The following is a 23,043-nucleotide window of genomic DNA, read 5'->3' on the forward strand; positions in this document are numbered from 1 at the left end:
ATGGAATAGCTCTACAAGTGAAGGAGTGTGTATGATTTACTGGAACACTCCAAATGGTCGAAAGTTTGTAATATTGTCTGTGATGCCAGTAAAAGTAATTGAACTGGGACAGATTTTCTATTTTATGTAAGGTTAAAGTATAGGTCCAGTATCAAGATGAGTTTCACAGATTTTGTAGTAACCTTTAACTGCTGGTTTTGCTTACTGTTCGCAGCGAAAGTTTGTGTTAAGTTTCTGTGAATTTGCCAGTGATGTATATGTGTACAGCCTCCTACGGCTTTTCATCTTGCTGTAAAATAAACATTGTCATTTGATGTCTCCATGACTTCCTTTTTTTCTTGCTGGAGAACTGATATTTGTAACATAAAAAAATAAATTAACATCCCTTTTGCAGTTACTAGTTCAGGATGCCTAAGGTATCTCTTGTAAGGAAGCTGTTCTTAATAGCACTTACATCCTCAAGAGGACAGATTGTCTCTAGTGACCAGCATTTGAAATTGAGTAAAATCATTTCAGAACTAGTCCATTTAATGCCAGCATTCTTTCTTAAATGGGGGAGCAGGGAAAAGAGTCCTGCATACAACTGATATGCATAAACACTCAGATACTGCACTGAAAGGACTAACCAAAGAGACAGTCAAGGCAGCTGCTTTTGTCTTTTTGGAAGAAAAACAGTCATCCAGACATAATTATACTGTTTCCAATAGGCTCGATAACTATATTGTTTTCTGTTACTATTAAATACACATCTCTAACTGGGGGAGGCACCTGAGTGGGCCATCAGCTATAGCACCCTTTAAAAATATATCTGATCAAAGTTTTTTTGTGAGGCTGGAGCTTGGATATCCATTCATACACTCTCTACCTATTTCATATTGGATGTCAAGTGCACATGTAGAGCAGGATTCACCTCTGCTGTCCAACAGGGAGGATAATTCATAAGAATGATATAAACAGTCCACCCATTTCTTGGACCTGGAAGTACATTGTTTGATTGGTACTGTCCCATATATCTGTGCAGTTCCTGCATCAGTGAATGAACATTATGATGAATGTAGTATAACTGTGTGAGTATTCTCATAATCACAGAACATTTCAAAATAGGAGAATTACTGCAGGATTGGTTACTTGCCTGCACCACAGTTCTCTCCTACCCCACTCCCCAATTTTGCACAGCTTATGGGTCTGATGGTGACTGTATGCAGTTAGGTCAGAATCAGTTACCACTTTTTTGGGGTTTACAGTGTGTTTTTTTTTTGTGTATTACAAAAGCTTAATCCATTGCATTTGTGTGTGTGTGTGTGTGTGTGTGTGTGTGTGTGTGTGTGTGTGTGTGTGTGTGTGTGTGTGTGTGTGTGTGTGTGTGTCCATAACTTGTTTTACTGGGGGTACATATGGTTGTTTGGTACATTCACATAACTTATATTTATGTATCTATCTATCCTTTGTGTTCTTATGTGTTTGCTTGATTTAGGCATTTCTAGCTTCTACAACCATTTCCAAGAGAAGTTGTTGTTACAATATCTCCATTTGACTCTTTTCTTGGGCTTTAGAAAATAACAAAATCGCATTCAATGTGCACTCATTTATAAAGCCAGGACACCCTTTATAACCACAGGCTTGAAAGTGCCAGTCATACCCCAGTAGGGATGTTTGACTCTTAAAATGATCATGCAGAGATTGATGTCTATCTTTGGAAAATCTATACATGTGTGGAATTCATGAATCAGTGATGCCACTATTCAAACATCTACTCTTAAGACGAGTATATTCTTACATTTGTGTTTTCTAGACATAAAGGGAAAACAGAGCTCAGCATTTAAAACAGATTTTCACCAAAATAAATGTACTTTTTGTAAAATACAGAAATGCATCACAGCTTTTTAGAGGTCTGTATGAAGAGCTAATGGCAGGAAAGATGTTGGCAGGGAAAGTTATGATTACATTAGTTTGTCTTTCATAACACCACAGTAAATGTTAAAAACTTTTATCATTTTGCTTTGTTTTTAACAGCTGCAAACTTTTTTCACCACGTGAACTTGATTTATGAAGTCATTGCCGAATTCTGTACACCTAGATGCTGCCCAACAATGGTGGCATTTAAAACGTGAGTAGTGACAAGTTATAAATTCAGGCAAATATACAAGGTGTTTTCACCTGTATACAGTACACACACACACACACACACACACACACACACACACACACACACACACACACACACACACACGCACACACACACACACACACACACACACACACACACGCACACACACGCACACACACGCACACACGCACACACACGCACACACACACACACACACACACACACACACACGCACACACGCGCACACACACACACACACACACACACACTCACATTTGTGGATTTGCTTTGTTTCGTTGATATTAACTGATAGAGAAGTAAACATTAGTTATCCTTGTATTCAGTCACTTGGGAATATATGGTACAGATGCACACGTATGTTGAAATCTCTTTGCATGCTTTTTCTTCTATTTTGCATCTCATACTGGGATTTGCTTATTTGCCCTACTCCCTGTCTTCTATAATAATATTTTGAATTGATAGATGAGCGCACATCTACATTTTTTGCTGTGACTTCCATTGTGGGTTTCGTGTTTGTGATATCAGTCTTTTTTCACCTTGGAATAAATCAATTTGTATTCACCGTCCCTCATTTTTTGGAATTAATACAGTCGTATGGACATTGTATGATATTGTTTATTGGTCATCCTGCTGTGTCGACTTGGTTGGTTTTTGGTGTTACTTACTATTTGCTGTAGCACTCAAAAATAATTACAGTTGCACTGGACACCTTGATAATCATGTACACTCAGATGGAGACATAATTCTGCTGTTCATATTACAATTTTATCCATTAACCTCTTTATACCTTTGTCGTGCATTTTTGTAAATTTGCTGTAGTGATTTGAAGCAGAAAAGAAATTAAATTCATTAAGTCTGTGTGCATCCACTTCCTTACATTCCTCACTATAAAAACAAATGTGTACATTTCTACTGACCTTAGGGTTACACACATGGCCTTGTCAGTTTAACCTGATATCAAATTTAATTCTTGATTGTATTCAGTTAGTGAGGGCAAAACAGTACATATGGCCTACCTTGATCTGGCCAAGGCAGTTGACACAATTCCCTACTCAGGTATTATAAATAAACTCACAAAACTGGACATAAACCCCTTCATCACCAAATGGATAGCCAGTTGGCTCACAGACAGGACACGTGGTTAAAGAAGAGCAAGAGCTAATTACTAGTGATATGCGACAGGGCTCAGTGCTGGGAACACTCCTGTTCAGAATGTAAATCTCCGAGGTCAAGGCTAATGTGGAAGGCCTCTGGATGGCAAGGTTTGCTGACAACTGCAAGCTGGGGACAATCATTTAATCCCCCAACAATGTAGATATTGTTCAGAAGGGTCTAGGTCAGACAGATGATTGATGCCAGAACCATGGTCAAAACTAAATGCAAACAAATTCATTATCATACCCTTTGGGAAGTCAAATAGCCCTGCAAATTGCAACATCAATACCATACCCCTAAGAGTAGACTCAGAGGTGAGAGATCTAGGTACACAGATATATTGTAGCCTGAAATTTGACCACCATGTGTCTGCAGTGGTAAGGAAGTCCTTCTATGTGCAAAACTTATAAGTAAAGCTATGTCATCCAGGTCCAAGGAGGTAATAGTCCCACTGCATTTAGCCCTCATTAGAACAATAAGCGAGTACAATGCTCCATTTGTCATGTCTTGACTAGGCACTTACTGCAGCAGCTGGAGAGACCTCAGAGTTTCATCACAAAGATAATACAGGGTGTAAATAGCAGTCCTATGCAGTACACTAAAAGCTCTATCCATCTACTTTGTCTCCTACCAACTACTAAGGAGTGACATATGCCTGACCTACAACACAATCACCAATCCAGCCCTGATGGAGCTACCACACATCTGCAAGTCAAACAGCACAAGAGTCACCCGATCTAGGGATCTAAACTTAGTCAAGGACTCAAACAAAATGTGCTGTAGAGGCAGATATGTTTCTCAGAGATTGCCCCTTCTTTGGAACAGGCTTCCTATTCATGTTAAACAAAGTCCATCCCTGGTCCTCTTCAAATGCAATTTGGAACAATGGATGGGGAATCACAAATTCACACCTGGAACAGTGCCTATGTCCTTTATGGACAGGGGTGGACAATCTTTAACAGACTCAATGCATAGGCACAAACCCATGCCATCCTCTTGCCACTAGGTGCCATATATTAGGTAACATTGGGTTATATCAGCTAGACTTGTAAGGGCTCTTAAGCCGTTAGCCTTGTAATCTCCTATGAACCTATGAACCTATAGTGGGTGGAAGGAAGTACCAGTTCTATGAATCTTCTTCAATTATTAGTTGAGTAGTAAAATACAGAAAAGTTTAAAGTAAGAAAGCTGGCAAGCTATGGCACAATCCTATCTAAATACATAGGAGCTGGCCAGGAAGTGAGAGAGTAAGAAGCTGTTGCTGGCTTATACATCCTGGGGGCAGGGAATCAGCTTGGCTCACCACAGAGGGTGACAACTAGCAGAAGCAGTAGGCATTACCCAGTGGAGACCAAACCAGCCTGTGGAGTATCTGCTGTGCAGAGGCATTTTCCTTACAGGTGACCACAGTAGCAGGCTCAGCATAGCTGTTAAATGGAAGAGGTACTTCTAATTAATTAAAGGAGGGTAAGATGTCAACCCCCATCCCCCGAAGCAGTAGGCTTCCCCACTTACTGCCATCTGACTCTTACCAGGGAATGGAGAGCTTATCAGGACTCCTGAACAGGAACAAATGGGGCACAGCACTCTTAGCCCAGGAGAGCCGATCTTCCATTCCCCAGAAATAATGGGAAAATTGGGTATTGGTAGTGGAGATATCAGAACAGATCCTTGGGGAAGCATAAAAAAACTGTCTAAATTCATGGGCATCAGTATTCTGAGGAAATCTGAAAACAAAAGATGAAACAGAAACTGCAGGAACTTCCAAATTTCTTTAAAAAAGTATGGGTTGTCCTGAAACACCATTTTGTAAGACAGCAACAAGAAATGCATCTTTTTTTCATAAAGGGGACATCAATGTAGAGCAGATTCCAGACTACCAAAGAAGCTAAAGACCGAGTTAGACATTTAGGGAGACACAGAGTAGAAAATGATCAGAGGCTTGGCAAAGAGTAAAATTCTAAATACTAATGACTTGTGTTTCAAAAGGATCTCTTGTGAAGGATCGAATTGACTGCATCTGTTGGGCTGCTTGCTTTTCTTAGGAAGAAAGTTGAATTAATGCCATTTCAGCCAGAAGAATAGGGCACAGGCTTATCGAGGAGCAGCTAAGAGCTGAGAAATAAGGCTAAATTTCAGCATGACACTGCTGACATCCTGACATCTGTGTACATCCTTTCCTCCTCAACACCCTAAAAAGTTTTGGCTAGCTCATCTCTGATGCCTTTGTAGGGTGAGGGGAGGGGCAGTGGCAATGCAAAACATATTTGTTATTGTAGCTTCTTTCTATTTCCACTAACATAGACAGGGTCCAAATTAGTGAACCTAGGCCAAAGAGGAGCAGGACAATGTATGTGGTAGTTAGTATTATTGTATCCTTCAAAATCATGATTCATTGCACTTTGATTTGCTAAAGGCAGTCCATTGAAAAGCCTGTCCTTCTTTTGTGTGTGCATTTTTCATTACTGGGTTTCCTGTATTCTTAAAGTTTAGTAAAAATGCCTTGCCACAACTCCCCCACCACACGCTCACACACACACACACACACACACACACACACACACACACACACACACACACACACACACACACACACACACACACACACACACACACATCGTCTCTCAGGGAAACCAAGTTTCAGACACTTTTTTTTGACTGTCAGGAATTTGATGACTCTCAGTACATCCACTGTAGCAATACAGAGGCAGTGTTCATCACTTTCAACCTCTCTGTCATATTTTGGGATGGAGTGGAGTATATAATTTTGGAAGAAAAGATTTGCCAATCATTTGTAGAAAAAAAAGCACAAAAGAATGGTAATGTTGTGCGGGTTTGTATCCAGTAGGAGAGAGGGGCAATGATATTACAGTCTGATGTGACATTCAAAATGCCTTCTGCTGTCACAGCTGGATATTTCCTCTTCTGTTGCTGCCTCAGTATGATGCAGCTCAGTTCAAAAGATGTGTTTGCAGTTTGAATTAGCCATATGAGTAGCCTTGTAATGAAATGTAAATCACTCTACTGGAGATAATGAAGAAAGGAAGAGAGTACAGATGGCTGTTCCAAAGAGACATAATAGTAAAGGATCATTTTGTGATTTAATCTTATCTCCAACATTGTACTCACTTTTTCGTAAACAGAAGACCCATGGATATTCATTAGGCTAGTACAGAGCATTTACATGTAGTGGCCTAAGAATGCTATCCTTCCACAGGGGTGTTTCCACAGTTTTTTTACATATGAAAGCTTTCTTTAGATTGGATATTAGTGGATGTTTTATTAAAATCTACCCTTCCCAAAGCATTCTCAAATGTAGTCAGTTCCAGCTCGTATCCCACTAATATTTGATTTCAAAGAATGTTACCTCTGAGTTTGTAGTTTTCTGGCCCTTCCCATAGTATGTACATTGTTTCCAAACAGTTCCCAGTTCTCTCTCTCTGTGGCTCTGTATGTATATGTATATGGTTACAGGTCATTAGAGCAAACACTCATATGAGTGAAAACTTTTTAACCTGCAGATAAGAGTGAGCAGTTATATGAGCGGACATTCTTTTGTATCTTATTTTTGCCCTTACCTCACTGTCGTCATCTCTTGGAGTTGGTATATATAATCTGCAGGTCTTCTTCTTCTTTCAGCTTTTTCCCTGTTAGGGGTCGCCACATTGGATCACCTGTCCGCTCATGATTGGCAGTGGAGTTTTACAGTGTCGAGTTGCCAGCCCGGCGCCCAACCTTCCACAGAAGGCATACCCATGCACACACTCACACCTAGGGCCAATTTAGAGTGTCCAATCCACCTACGGCATGTCTTTGGGATGTGGGCGGAAACCGGAGCACCCGGAGTAAACCCACGCAACCACAGGGAGGATATGCAGACTCCGCACAGAAGGCACCCCAGCCGAGAATCGAACCGGAGAACCTCTTGCTGTGAGGTGGCAACGCTAACTGCTGCACCACCATGGCCACCCAGGTATATATAATCTGCAGGTGTCTGAAAAAAATAGTTTTTTGTTTGTTTGTATGTGATCATTTTAGATACACTCTAAAATGATTGCTGTTTTTATCTATGCCCATTAGAGCATTCAGTGTTTTATGAGATAGTGTGTGTGTGTGTGTGTGTGTGTGTGTGTGTGTGTGTGTGTGTGTGTGTGTGTGTGTATGTGTGTGTGTGTGCGTGTGTGGTGTATTTATGAGTGTCATTCACTCTATCAAATCGGTTATTGGTCAATGGAGTGAATGACTGTATATTTTGATCACTTGTTCTTGTCAACGAAATGTTAAAATTTCACTTGAACAGTGCATGATATGTTTGTAAGCAGGATAAATATGGGTTTAAGACAATAATGCGGAAACCGTTAGATATTCTGAAGGTCTCAGCATTAGGGAGCAGAACTATATGTGTGAATAGTAAAATAAAAACCTGGAACACAGTAGCACAGAAATGAGTATAAAACCCTTCCATCCTGCAGTCATGCATTTTTATTATTTTTTCCCATATTTGGATGATCCTTAACTGTTAGTTTCCACTTACTGCCTCCATCCCTCATGTCCTAACTCTGTCTCCATGAACCTCAGAGTTTGCATGGAAAGACACGGTGAGATGTGGAGGGGATTTGTTTTTCCCTGTCTGGTCTAAACCAGGGATACAGAATGGGAGCAAAACAGAAGCTGGATACCATTGACACATCAGTTTATTTATAGGGGAAAATTAAGGTGTCTGTTAAAGGATAACATTTTTAAATATTTGGACACTTATAGCTCACTTGACCCAAGATAATGTGAATGATCTCAGTTTCGCAGGTTCATAAGTAGATACTAGGCAGTTTGCCATTGTGGGCATTTTAAAACTAGCCAATTTCCTTTTCAAGGGTGAGAATTAAATCCTGTACTTTGTGTCTGTGAGGTAAACACCTTAACCATTATGCCAGCCCCTAACCCCTACCAATCCCCAACCCCACTATTACTGTATTTAATTAGACAATTTAAGGCTGACTCCATTTAGTTAATCCATCAAGTAATCTAAGTGACACAGTATTAAATGATAAAGAGGCAGTGGATTTAGCATGCATAGACTTTAGCAAGCCATCTGATATGATGCCAGATAAAAGGTTAATGAGGAAATTAAACAGACTTAGAGTGAGGTCTAGGATGTTATTGGATAAAATGGTGGCTACAGAAGAGGGCTCAGAGGGTTATAGCAAACAGAACTTACTTGGCTCACTTGGATAAAAGGATGGTAACTAGTGAGGTATCACAAGGAGTCAGCACTTTCACCTTTACAGTAACTCTATAAATGACCTTGCTGGAGGCCTAGAAGTAAGAGTTTTTTTTTTTCTTTTGCTAGTGGCAGAGGAATGAGAAGGAGACTGAAGCAGTAATCTAAATCATAGCAACTAAAATTCTGTGCAGAAAAATGCAGTGAAGTGCATCTGAAAATCAGAACATAAAGGCAGCAGTACACAGTTGTGAGGAGTACTCGCAGAAATAAAAGAAGAAAATGCCCAGGGTAGTCATAACAGATGACCCAAATGTAACCAAACGTGAGAAAGCAGAAGGGAAGTAAGTGGAATACTGACATTCAAAGAAAGAAGCATTGCCTGCAAAAAGTGAGATTCTGTTAATTGTCCTTAAAGATAATTGATGGAAAGGAAACCTCTCAAGTAATGTGTTCCATTTTGGAGATGGCTTCAGCATCTTTATGGATCTGGAGCAGCAGTGCAATGAACAGGAACGTGATTGCCATTTTAGACAAAAACAACCAGTCTAAAATGTCATTCAAGTATAGACAACAAAGGGGTAGTTGTGAGGAATTTGTGCTACTTGCCCTGCAGCAAAAGTCATTTAAAGAGAGGCTCAAATAGCTCAGTTTGTGTAGTCCAGAAATAGCAGGCAAACGGGGTACAAGATGGACATTTTCAGGTGTTATAAAGAAGCCATAGAGATAAAATGGGTACCATATTTTGATTGTAAAGGTTGTTGTTGGAAAGGTTAGCTCAGTTTGGTTAGAGTGTGTTGCTAATAGCACCAAGGTAATGGATTTTATCCCTGTATGGGCCAAATGCCTTTTGCAGGATTTGAGTCTCAAGGTTCCCTATTAAAACCATGAAGGTCCACTTCCACAAATACGGAAACTTTGACGCGTATTCATTGAACCACGAAAACACTGATCGTCCCAAAGTGCAAAATCCGAAATGCCAAATCGTCATATTTGGCCCTTCTGCGGTATAGCTCCGTAAGGTAAGTGTGTGATAGTTACGGACTTTAGGGTTAGGGTGTGGGTTAAGGTAAGTGCATAGATAGTAATGTATGTAAGGTTTAGTGTAGGGTTAGTAGAAGGGTTTTGTTAAATGTATGTGTGTGGATTATTTATTTTGTTTGGGTATAGCTCCTTAAGGTAAGTGTGCGATAGTTACGGACCTTAGGGTTAGGGTGCGGGTTAAGGTAAGTGCATACATGGTAGTATATGCAAGCTTTACTTTAGGGTTAGAAGTAAGGTTTTTGTTAGTGTATGTATGTGGTTTATTTATTTTGTTTGGGTAGGTAGTATGTAGCAGGTGGTGGGGTTGGCCAACTATGACGATTCAAGATTTTGAATTTCATGGTTTAGGGCGTTCGGTGTATTTGTGGTTCGCACAATATGTGTCGATGTTTACATATTCACTGAAAAGGACTTTTGCGATTATAATATAGACCCGAGTCTCAAATGGGTTAATTGGCTAGGCTTAAAATGACCCACAAAGGCACTTATCCAAGTATAAACCTATAAGTACCCATTCCTTGAGCATTTTAAGTTGGGAGGTTGGTATAATGATTAAGGTGTTTACCTTACAGACACAAGGTACAGGGTTTGATTCTCACATGGGGTAATTGGCCAGGCTTAAAATGGCCCATAAGGGCAATTAGCCTAGTACTAATCTGTGAACCGTTAATGTCTGAGATGCTGATTCTTTTCAAGTGAAGTCATTCCAGAGGAAGTTCCCCCTCTCCTGATGCACAGTGACCTCAGAATTGAAAAGATTAACTCATTCCCTCCAATGGAGTTCTGGAAATTTGCACTGTAACTTCCAACAGGTGGAGCCTAAGCTTTTTGATAAAATCAAATTATATATTCACATTTCAAAAAAATGTTCATTTCTCTGGAACCATGGGGGCTTGTAAAAAAGAATAAAGTGCAAACTCTTCCTCAAAAACTATTTTTATAGTGGCAGTATTCTTTAGGTTCTAGGTCTTAAAATGGATTTTATAAGTCACAGTAAACACAGTACCTATTAAGTTTGTAATATTTTGTAAACAATTCACAATAGCTTGGCAATCACTCAAGTTAGATACATAGTATCAGTAGCATTTTGTTTATCCAGGTGAGAGCCTTTGTATGATGCTATACAGTTCTGTCTGTGCTACTTGGTTGCTGAGATTTTTAGAAAAATGCGACATTTATGATAACATAAATACTATATTAACAACAATTAATGTATCTTTATCTACACTAGGGTGAGGTCAAATATCAATATAGTTGAGTTTGCTATTGTATAAGTTTTAACATGAAATCTGTTTATATTTTGTATGTAACATTATTTTGGAAATATTAATGCAAATACAAACAACAAATATTTGACTCCTAATGGTATCAGTAGGATGTAACTGCAGAAGCACCCAGAGGCATCACCTGGCTGTAATGAGTTAAATAAGAGCAGGATTTTGATTGTTTTCTGGGGGCACCTGAGAAGGTGTACAGCAGGCTGACCAAAGGCAGTGGGTAAGGTTTTTAACTCAGCTGCTCATGGGTGAAGCAGTGCGCTAATGTTGGCTGTATGAATTATGCTAAGTGAAAGTTAGAGTGCTTACTTGCATGAATTAAACTGATTTCTGACGTGTATATAAAAAGAATTGAGATATCAAAGAAAAAGGTATTTAACAGCAAGTGAATACATTGCATAACTCATCTCTTGCTTTCTTGAGGAAACCACATCTGAAATACTTGCAGAACTTTTGGTGAATGAATAAGGTCTCAGTACTTTGCCTATAGACATAAAGTTGTGGTTGGAAGACTGCACGTGTAGCACCATGAGAAGGAGATTGGGAAAAATGGGTAGTATAGCACTGTGAGGGTATGAGGAGGATGGGGAGTATAGCACTGTGAGGAGATGGAGAGGAACGGGGAATATAGCACTGTGAGGAGATGGGGAGGAATGGGGAGTATAGCACTGTGAGGGTATGAGGAGGATTGGGAGTATAGCACTGTGAGGAGATGGAGAGGAATGGGGAGTATAGCACTGTGAGGAGATGGGGAGGAATAGGGAGTATAGCAATGTGAGGGTATGAGGAGGATGGGGAGTATAGCACTGTGAGGAGAAGGGGAAGAATGGGGAGTATAGCACTGTGAGGGTATGAGGAGGATGGGGAGTATAGCACTGTGAGGAGATGGAGAGGAACGGGGAGTATAGCACTGTGAGGAGATGGGGAGGAATGGGGAGTATAGCACTGTGAGGGTATGAGGAGGATTGGGAGTATAGCACTGTGAGGAGATGGAGAGGAATGGGGAGTATAGCACTGTGAGGAGATGGGGAGGAATAGGGAGTATAGCACTGTGAGGGTATGAGGAGGATGGGGAGTATAGCACTGTGAGGAGATGTGCAGGATGGGGTGTATAGCACTGTGAGAAGATGGGAAGGAATGCGAAGTATAGCACTGTGAGGGTATGAGGAGGATGGGGAGTATAGCACTGTGAGAAGATGGGGAAGATGGAGAGCATAACACTGTGAGGAGATGGGAAGGAATGGGGAGTATAGCACTGTGAGGAGATGTGCAGGATAGGGTGTATAGCACTTTGAGAAGACGGGGAAGATGAGGAGCATAGCACTGTGAGGAGATGGGAAGGAATGGGGAGTTTAGCACTGTGAGGAGATGGGGAGGATGGTGAGTATAGCACTGTGAGAAGATGGGGAAGATGGGGAGCATAACACTGTGAGGAGATGGGAAGGAATAGGGAGTATAGCACTGTGATGAAATGGGGAGGAATGGGGAGTATAGCACTGTGAGGAGATGGGGAGGAGTGGGGAGTATAGCACTGTGAGGAGATGTGCAGGATGGGGGTGTATAGCACTGTGAGAAGATGGGGAAGATGGGGAGCATAGCATTGTGAGGAGATGGGGAGGAATGGGAAGTATAGCACTGTGAGGGTATGAGGAGGATGGGGAGCATAGCACTGTGGGGAGATGGGGAGGAATGGGGAGTATAGCACTGTGAGGAGATGTGCAGGATGGGGTGTATAGCACTGTGAGAAGATGGGGAAGATGGGGAGCATAGCACTGTGAGGAGATGGGAAGGAATGGGGAGTATAGCACTGTGAGGAGATGTGCAGGATAGGGTGTATAGCACTGTGAGAAGATGGGGAAGATGAGGAGCATAGCACTGTGAGGAGATGGGAAGGAATGGGGAGTATAGCACTGTGAGGAGATGGGGAGGATGGGGAGTATAGCACTGTGAGAAGATGGGGAAGATGGGGAGCATAACACTGTGAGGAGATGGGAAGGAATGGGGAGTATAGCACTGTGAGGAGATGGGGAGGAATGGGGAGTATAGCACTGTGAGGAGATGGGGAGGAATGGGGAGTATAGCACTGTGATGAGATGGGGAGGAATGGGGAGTATAACACTGTGAGGAGATGGGGAGGAGTGGGGAGTAGAGCACTGTGAGGAGATGTGCAGGATGGGGTGTATAGCACTGTGAGAGGATGGGGAAGATGGGGAGCATAGCACTGTGAGGAGATGGGGAGGAATGGGAAGTATAGCACTGTGAGGGTATGAGGAGGTTGGGGAATATAGCACTGTGGGGAGATGGGGAGGAATGGGGAGTATAGCACTGTGAGGAGATGTGCAGGATGGGGTGTATAGCACTGTGAGAAGATGGGGAAGATGGGGAGCATAGCACTGTAAGGAGATGGGGAGGAATGGGAAGTATAGCACTGTGAGGGTATGAGGAGGATGGGGAGTATAGCACTGTGAGGAGATGGGGAGGAATGGGGAGTATAGCACTGTGAGGAGATGTGCAGGATGGGGTGTATAGCACTGTTAGAAGATGGGGATGATGGGGAGTATAGCACTATGAGGAGCTGTGCAGGATGGGGTGTATAGCACTGTGAGAAGATGGGGAAGATGGGGAGCATAGCACTGTGAGGAGATGGGCAGGAATGGGGAGTATAGCACTGTGAGGAGATGGGTAGGAATGGGGAGTATAGTACTATGAGGGTATGAGGATGATGGGGAGTATAGCACTGTGAGGAGATGGGGAGGAATGGGGAGTATAGCACTGTGAGGAGATGTGCAGGATGGGGTGTATAGCACTGTGAGAAGATGGGGAAGATGGGGAGCATAGCACTGTGAGGAGATGGGGAGGAATGGGAAGTATAGCACTGTGAGGATATGAGCAGGATGGGGAGTATAGCACTGTGAGGAGATGGGGAGGAATGGGGAGTATAGCACTATGAGGAGCTGTGCAGGATGGAGTGTATAGCACTGTGAGAAGATGGGGAAGATGGGGAGCATAGCACTGTGAGGAGATGGGGAGAAATGGGGAGTATAGCACTGTGAGGAGATGTGCAGGATGGGGTGTAGAGCACTGTGAGAAGATGGGGAGCATAACGCTGTGAGGAGATGGGAAGGAATGGGGAGTATAGCACTGTGAGGAGATGGGGAGGAATGGGGAGTATAGCACTGTGAGGAGATGGGGAGGAATGGGGAGTATAACACTGTGAGGAGATGGGGAGGAGTGGGGAGTATAGCACTGTGAGGAGATGTGCAGGATGGGGTGTATAGCACTGTGAGAAGATGGGGAAGATGGGGAGCATAGCATTGTGAGGAGATGGGGAGGAATGGGAAGTATAGCACTGTGAGGGTATGAGGACAATGGGGAGCATAGCACTGTGGGGAGATGGGGAGGAATGGGGAGTATAGCACTGTGAGGAGATGTGCAGGATGGGATGTATAGCACTGTGAGAAGATGGGGACGATGGGGAGCATAGCACTGTGAGGAGATGGGAAAGAATGGGAAGTATAGCACTGTGAGGGTATGAGGAGGATGGGGAGTATAGCACTGTGAGGAGATGGGGAGGAATGGGGAGTATAGCACTGTGAGGAGATGGGCAGAAATGGGGAGTATAGCACTGTGAGGAGATGGGGAAGATGGGGAGTATAGCACTGTGAGGAGATGGGTAGGAATGGGGAGTATAGCACTATGAGGGTATGAGGAGGATGGGGAGTATAGCACTGTGAGGAGATGGGGAGGAATGGGGAGTATAGCACTGTGAGGAGATGGGCAGGATGGGGTGTATAGCACTGTGAGAAGATGGGGAAGATGAGGAGCATAGCACTGTGAGGAGATGGGAAGGAATGGGAAGTATAGCACTGTGAGGGTATGAGGAGGATGGGGAGTATAGCACTGTGAGGAGATGGGGAGGAATGGGGGTATAGCACTGTGAGGAGATGTGCAGGATGGGGTGTATAGTACTGTGAGAAGATGGGGAAGATGGGGAAGATGGGGAGCATAGCACTGTGAGGAGATGGGAAGGAATGGGGAGTATAGCACTGTGAGGAGATGTGCAGGATGGGGTGTATTGCACTGTGAGAAGATGGGGAAGATGGGGAAGATGGGGAGCATAGCACTCTAAGGAGATGGGTAGGAATGGGGAGTATAGCACTGTCAAGAGATGTGCAGGATGGGGTGTATAGCACTGTGAGAAGATGGGGAAGATGGGGAGCATAGCACTGTGAGGAGATGGGAAGGAATGGGGAGTATAGCACTGTGAGGAGATGTGCAGGATGGGGTGTATAGCACTGTGAGAAGATGGGGAAGATGGGGAGCATAGCACTGTGAGTAGATGGGAAGGAATGGGGAGTATAGTACTGTGAGGAGATGTGCAGGATGGGGTGTATAGCACTGTGAGAAGATGGGGAAGATGGGGAGCATAGCACTGTGAGGAGATGGGAAGGAATGGGAAGTATAGCACTGTGAGGATATGGGCAGGAATGGGGAGTATAGCACTATGAGGATATGAGGAGGATGGGGAGTATAGCGCTGTGAGGAGATGGGGAGGAATGGGAAGTATAGCACTGTGAGGGTATGAGGAGGATGGGGAGTATAGCACTGTAAGGAGATGGGGAGGAATGGGGGGTATAGCACTGTGAGGAGATGTGCAGGATGGGGTGTATAGCATTGTGAGAAGATGGGGAAGATGGGGAGCATAGCACTCTGAGGAGATGGGTAGGAATGGGGAGTATAGTACTATGAGGGTATGAGGAGGATGGGGAGTATAGTACTGTGAGGAGATGGGGAGGAATGGGGAGTATAGCACTGTGAGGAGATGTGCAGGATGGGGTGTATAGCACTGTGAGAAGATGGGGAAGATGAGGAGCATAGTACTGTGAGGAGATGGGAAGGAATGGGAAGTATAGCACTGTGAGGGTATGAGGAGGATGGGGAGTATAGCACTGTGAGGAGATGCGGAGGAATGGGGGGTATAGCACTGTGAGGAGATGTGCAGGATGGGGTGTATAGTACTGTGAGAAGATGGGGAAGATGGGGAAGATGGGGAGCATATCACTGTGAGGAGATGGGAAGGAATGGGGAGTATAGCACTGTGAGTGGATGTGCAGGATGGGGTGTACTGCACTGTGAGAAGATGGGGAAGATGGGGAAGATGGGGAGCATAGCACTCTGAGGAGATGGGTAGGAATGGGGAGTATAGCACTGTGAGGAGATGTGCAGGATGGGGTGTATAGCACTGTGAGAAGATGGGGAGCATAGCACTGTGAGGAGATGGGAAGGAATGGGGAGTATAGCACTGTGAGGAGATGTGCAGGATGGGGTGTATAGCACTGTGAGAAGATGGGGAAGATGGGGAGCATAGCACTGTGAGTAGATGGAAAGGAATGGGGAGTATAGCACTGTGAGGAGATGTGCAGGATGGGGTGTATAGCACTGTGAGAAGATGGGGAAGATGGAGAGCATAGCACTGAGAGGAGATGGGAAGGAATGGGAAGTATAGCACTGTGAGGATACGGGCAGGAATGGGGAGTATAGCACTGTGAAGAGATGGGGAGGATGGGGAGTACAGCATAAAAGGGGAGTACCCAGCACTGCACATGTATATAAGGGAACCTGGGGGACAACCTAAGCCCTCACAGCAGGTTCCACAGCTAAGGAGGGAAACCACAGGTTCTGCTGCACACCCACGTCTTTGGGAAGTCTTTGGTAAAGGCAACCAAAAGGGGTATGCATGGTCTCACTGTCCGCTGTGGCAAGGTGAAGATCATAAATATTATGAAGCAGCAAGCAGCATGACCAATTGTGGGTTGTCTGGAGACAGCACCCACCCCAAACCACCAAAAGAGTGTACATATGGTAAATGTCTAGGCTTAAAATGGCAGATAACCTAATACTCATCTATGAACCTATAAATATCTTGTCCCGGTAGAGGGAAAGAGACCATTGCCAAGAGGGACACAGCCTCAGACATAAAAATTGTTTAGCCTGCAGTGATCAGAAAAGAGTCATATTTGCCTGGACAGTCCACTCCATTTAGAGCCTGTGTTGGGAAATCTTCTCAGATAACTTTGGCCACAGTTTATCTGGATAGGAAAGGGCAAGGGGGAGCAAGCAGGTGGTTGTGTTTGAAGATAGATATCCTAATAGGGAATTATTTTGACAGTACAGTACCTTGATTTCATGGAGTTACATGTAGCCAAGCATGGAGGCAAATGTGGGGGATAGAATGGAGGGAACCCAGTCAAGGGCCCACACCTTCAACTGGGGCTAGTGATGTGGTTGTTTCAGAAGAGGAGATGGTCAGTAGTAGTAAGCCAAGAATTGATCCACAGCAGTTGAAAAATGCTGGGCTTCCCTTGGAAGGGGTTTAGAGGGAGAAGTAGATAGTAGTTGGCCTGAATTTGAGGTACTGCTGGCATGAGATATCAGAATTCCTTTGGAAGGGGAGCTGGGCAGGGTCACCAACAATGGGTTCAGGAAGGCCCAGTTCTCAGACCTTCTCTACAGAACATGAGGGAGGTAGCCAAGGAGGATCTTGATACTCAAAGACAGGGTGAGTCCAGATACTGGGACAAGTGATAGTTGTACAAAGAATGGATCCATGAAGGAGGGCTAGAATTAGAAGTAATACAATGGTTTGAAGTACCTAGGATCTACTGACAGGCAATTCTGGCCATAACCCATAAAGTTCCTTTTGCAGGCCATATGAACATAAAGCATGCTAAAATATGGGTTATTGCCAGGCATTTCAAAGGATATGACAGGTACTTCAAGAGCTGTAACCAATGCTACAAGGTTGGCAAGGCAGGAGACACAGCCAAAGCTGGTCTGATGCCTTTGTTATGGAACCATTTCAGAAGATAGCTATGAGCACTGTGCCATAGTACCTGAAGCTCCTCAGGTAAAAAGTATGTCCTGGTGGTGGTAGATTATACCAGTAGATGTCTAGAGGTTCTGGCTGTGTCTTCTTTGAGTCAAATAAGATGGGAAATGCTAGACATTTTAGCAGGGGCAGGTTTTCAAAGAGAAATACTGACAGATAGAAGGGTAAGCTTCATGTTGACCTGCTGGCCTGTTTATGGAAGTGCTGTGTGGTAAAGCATTTAAAGAGTATCCCTACTATCCACAAATAAATGCTCTGGTGAAGAGGTTAACTCTACCCTAAAGACTGAGTTGAGAGCATTTGCAGACCAGTTAAAGAGGAAGTGGATCAAGTACTCACCCCACCTCCTTTTAACATTCAGGGAAGTGTCTCAGGAATCCACAGGTTTTTCACCCTTTGAGCTGCTATATGGCAACGTGAAAAGGGGGTCCCTGGATTTAAGTAATGATGAGTAGGATGGTGAGTGTAATACCCACAAGAAGTCTGTTATGGAGTAATTCCTAAACTTCAGAACTAGACTCAGGGAGAAAAGGGGAATGGCCCAGGTGCACCTAGCACAAGAACAGCAGCAGCAAAAAGGTTGGCATGACAAGGCAGCAAGAGCCAAAGAATATTCTGTGGGCAGCAAGTACTGGTGCTTATTCACGTTAGACGTAAACCACAGGCAGCCATTGTAAAAAAAGGTGAGTAATGTTCCCTGCATGGTAATGCTGCCAGGCCTGAAACAGAAGTACAAACTCCACTGTGTTAACATAACAAAGCCCTAACACAACAGAGAGGTCCTTGTACTCTCTATTTGCACTGGTTACAGGACAAACTGTAGAGAGCTGAGGTAGGAGATTTGCTAGGTGAGGCTTGGTCTGACACCTCTGTGGATGAGGTAGCTTTCCCAAAAGCTGTCTCCTACCCAAGTTCCAGAAAAATCAGACTGCACTACAGAAATGTGATGATATGTTTAGTGGTGGGTCTGGGTGTACCACCTGGTGCAGCAACATGTTGACACAGGACTCCAGCAGCTTGTAATCAATCAAGCCACTTATGAGTTGGCTGAAACCTGAGAATGGAACTGTAGGATGTGTTGGACCTGGGAGTAACCCAGGATTCCAACAGCCCTTATGACTCACCAGTGGTCTGCTGGTACACAGAAAGATGGCAGCATAATACTCTGTGTGGACTATAGAAAACTAAACAGTCACACAAAGTCAGATGCTTACTCCATTCCCAGTACAGATGAAGCCTTAGAGTAGCTAGATGGGGGGGGGTGACTTGACCAAGGATTATTGGCAGGCACACTTGACAGGGAGAGATCAGCATTTATGACATCATTTTTGTTATATGACTTTATTAAAATGCCCTTTTGAATGAAGAATGCTCATACAGCATTTTACAGCCTGGTAGCTTGCATCTTAACAGGAATGGGAGATTATGCCTTTCCGTCCTTCCTTACTGAATGATATTGCATTCTACAGCCATTCATGAGCAGAGCATGTTTAACATGTGAGGGAGGTGTTGGGCAGACTGCAAAGGGCAGGGCTAACTGTAAAGGCTAAAATGTGTCAAGTAGGTATGGTAGAGGTATCTTATCTGGGTCATGGAGTGGGTATTGGTAACAGTAGACCAGAGCCAGCCAAAGCAGAAGCCTCTTGGGCATGGCCTACACCTATGGCCGAGAAGCAGATAAGGACATTCTTAGGGACAGTGAGGTACTATAGAAGTTTGTCCTCCTCTATACTAAATATGTATATATTTTTTCTTTTCTTAATTTGGACGGTAAAATGTTTATTAAATATATTTAAGTTTTGCAAAATCTTCAAAAAAACTGCACTGTGAAATTGCATGTATAAGATTTGCTCTTTTTTGTAATACAGACATTGTATATAAAACCTGTAACCCTGTTCTGCTAGAACTGAAATAATTGTGAAGAGAATGTCTCAGAAAATAATTAAGTGTTCACATGTAATTGCAAGGGAAGTTGTAAAAGAGGTGTCAGTCAGGAAACTCATCTTAAAATTATAAAAAAAGGCCAGGCATTAAAATTGTTTTGTGAAATCCTGTGTCTACATCTGTTTTTTTTATTGTATCTGATAAAATAATGCAATTACCTCAAGTTGCTGAAAATGACAATAAGCAAAACCATTTATCCAACTCTAATTTATCAGATCATTCTACACATTACTGTTTATTTTTTTTTTTTATTTGGTTAATACTCAAGAGTGGCACAGTACCTGTCAGCATACCTCTCAACTGTCCATATTTTCTCAGAATATCCAGATTTTTGCTTCAAGATTTGTCTGCTCCTTGTGAATTTTTTGGTCTTCTGGCAAATCACTGGGATGATCTGATGAATGAAATTAATAAATAACGTCATACATTTGAGTTTCAGGCTTCATATTCTTTAGAAATTGCATTTTTATACATACCCTGCTATTCTAGCAACTTTCTAAGTTTATAAGAGCAATATTTAAAATCTTTCCCTATTTTTGGGCCTTTATACCCCCATTATGCCAGGCTTTGTCCAGATTTCATAGGATAAGAGGTTGAGAGATATGCCTGTCAGTTCTCTAGCCCCAATATTCAAAAATAGTGACAGTAGTACATTGCTAGGATTTAAGTTTTCTACCAGCCTTTCCTGAAAATTGTGTGTGTGTGTGTGTGTGTGTGTGTGTGTGTGTGTGTGTGTGTGTGTGTGTGTGTGTGTGTGTGTGTGTGTGTGTGTGTGTGTGTGTGTGTGTGTGTGTGTGTGTGTGTGTGTGTGTGTGTGTGTGTGTGTGTGCGTGTGATAATTGTTTTTGGAGGCAGTTACTATAGATAAGGGTCACTGGAAGTTACTGATGTTTACAGAGACAGAATGGTGAGAAATTAGGCTGGGGCATACCTCTCAACCTCTTATAGTATGAATTCTTGACAAAGCCATAAATAAAAGTGGGACGATGGTCCAAAAATAGGGACAATTTTTTAAATATTGCTCTTATAAACTTAGAAAGTTGAGAGAATATCAGGTTGTGCATTAGCATGAATTTTCTGAAGGGTATGAAGTCTGAAACTCAAATGTCTGTCATTATTTTCTAATTTAAATCTTAAATGATTTGCCACTAGCTTGTCAGAAAACCAGTTTTATAAAAAATGGACCAAAAATATGAGGCAAAAATCTGGATATTCTGAGAAAATATGTACAATTGACAGCTATGGGCTGGGGTGTTAGGCAAAAACTCAGCTCAGCTCAGTTCAAAATCAGTGCGGAGTCCTAGTCTTGCTATCGATGTTGGAAGCCCATACAAAGGGCAGCAGTGCATGTTCATAGTATACTTTCTAGAGCCGGTTGTATTGGGTGACTTGCTTGGTGAACCAGATTTGTGTGCATATTTTGTACTTTAACCTGTTGGCGTCTACTGGGATGACTAGAAAGACCATCCTACTGGTGGACATTAGACCTCTTTGTAGGCAGTGGTGGGACTGAAACCTCATCAGTGCCAGACCAGTTACCACCTATGATACAGTATATTTCTGTAGTCTAGAGCAGTGGTGCTGCAGACAAGAATACAAATTCCATTTTGTATTAAAACAGACTAAAATTATATTTACATAAATTCTGAAAATGAAAACTTGTTAAAAACTGCTCTCCTTGTTTTCAACACCCCTCCACCTCCCACCCCCCATGCATGGGGCAAAAAGCTCCTGCAAACTCAATATTATCAATTCAAAAGTCACTGTACCATGGAAGAACAGTTCAGCTAATTAAGCTCATTCCTGTAATGATACCTTGTCAGACTGGTGTTTCGTGTTTGTCACACCCTGTTCTATTAACCACCTTTACGAAACTCGTCTAACGAGTGTTGGTATGCTTTCTCCAGCATATGCCCTGCTGATTTTTGTTTTAAATATTTTGGACTCTACCACTTCCTTGCATCACATGAACAAACATATCACAAAAAAATAGCATTTCAGCTTAAGGTAATGTGTTTCTGAGGTCGTGTCTCCTATATCCAATAGTGTGGCAAAGAGAAATTCTTTCCTCATTTATACCGCTTCTACCACAAATTGACATAAACTGCACACACATCTAGTAAAACCTTTCATTTTATTAACCTCCCTCTCTCCCAAGAACATAATTGCTTTTCTTTATCCAAAGCTGACTGGCTTTCTGTCTCAATCTGGTACACCTACATCTTCTGCAGTCTTATATTTAAAATTCTTTGTAACATCTGTACAGTCATTTCTCACATACTTGAATTTGTACTGTGCAACAGAGATCTGTATTCCTTTAATTATTTACAAAATGTATTGGAGGTTTCTACTTTTTCTTGAATACTTTTGCAGGGCATTATTCATAATGATAATGGGAGCAGAGTGGTCAGAAACTCAGCAGTGTCTGTACATGATTCCGTCTTTACTGCATTTAACATATTTTCTCTTATAGCTGCTTTTTTACCCCATCATCTCCATTCTTTGCTCATTACTTATGCCCATGCCCTCTTACCTCTATTTGTTTGTCTTCCACACCTTCCATCTTCTCACATCCCTTTTCCTTCCTACATCACATGATACAAAGTAATGCCACCAAAATATCTGTAAGTATTCTCACCTACTTAAGTTTTCTTACATTTTTTTTCCTCTGGGAAAAGTAGTCTGCTATATTAAACTGCATACTATATGATGAATTTAGAAAGTGCAGAATTCATGGTAACCTTTTCCTATTCAGTGACAGACCTAACAGTTCTTTTCCACGAAGATGTACAGCACTGTGGTAGGTTGTCTCTGCAACTGTGCTAAATGTTGAGGCATTCTACGAGAGAGACATAAGCTTATTAGTCATGCGCTCTCTCATGGAGTTGTCTGTGTAAATTAACACTGCTGCTCACAAACACTTGTGTTAACAAAGACAACCTAAAGCTTATATTCAACCACTGAGTTACAGTTAAGTGCAGTTTAGCGGACAGGTACTGGCTTTCTGTGTGTGTATATGTAGGCCTGGATATGCGAGTGTGTGTCTGCCTGGGTCACAGTAAAGGGATAGGGTGGGTTTGTAAAGTGTGTGAATGTGTGTTTGTGTGTCTCTGTGTTTGTGCGTGTGTTTGCATGTGTGTGTGTGTCTGTGGGTGAATGGGTGAATATGTCTATGAGTGTCATCGGTTGGGGGAGCTCTTTGTGTGTGCAGATTGGGGTTGCTTTCATACCTCCACCCTCCCCAGCCTAATGAACAAGTCCTGCAACATTGGGGTTGGGAACAATAGACACTAAGGATAATTCTTTAACATCGCAGCTTAATGGCACTTACTATAGTCATTGGTTGGGGTTACACTAATCACCAGGGATAACTCTTTAATATTGTTCC

The 23,043-nt window shown here is 42.7% G+C and overlaps 1 protein-coding gene across 2 annotated transcripts in view; it reads left to right on the forward strand.

Moving 5' to 3' along the window:
• Positions 1–23,043, forward strand: part of LOC122811480 (MOB kinase activator 2-like) — a 326,857-nt gene that overhangs the window by 139,574 nt on the left and 164,240 nt on the right. For both annotated transcript variants that reach the window (XM_044083344.1, XM_044083343.1), the window contains exon 4: positions 2,014–2,107. In XM_044083344.1, the coding sequence (XP_043939279.1) occupies positions 2,014–2,107 (94 nt within the window). The remainder of the gene's footprint in view (positions 1–2,013; positions 2,108–23,043) is intronic.

Source organism: Protopterus annectens, chromosome 9.part0 (assembly GCF_019279795.1).
Source record: "Protopterus annectens isolate FY-2018-M chromosome 9.part0, PAN1.0, whole genome shotgun sequence".
Lineage (NCBI taxonomy): Eukaryota > Metazoa > Chordata > Ceratodontiformes > Protopteridae > Protopterus > Protopterus annectens.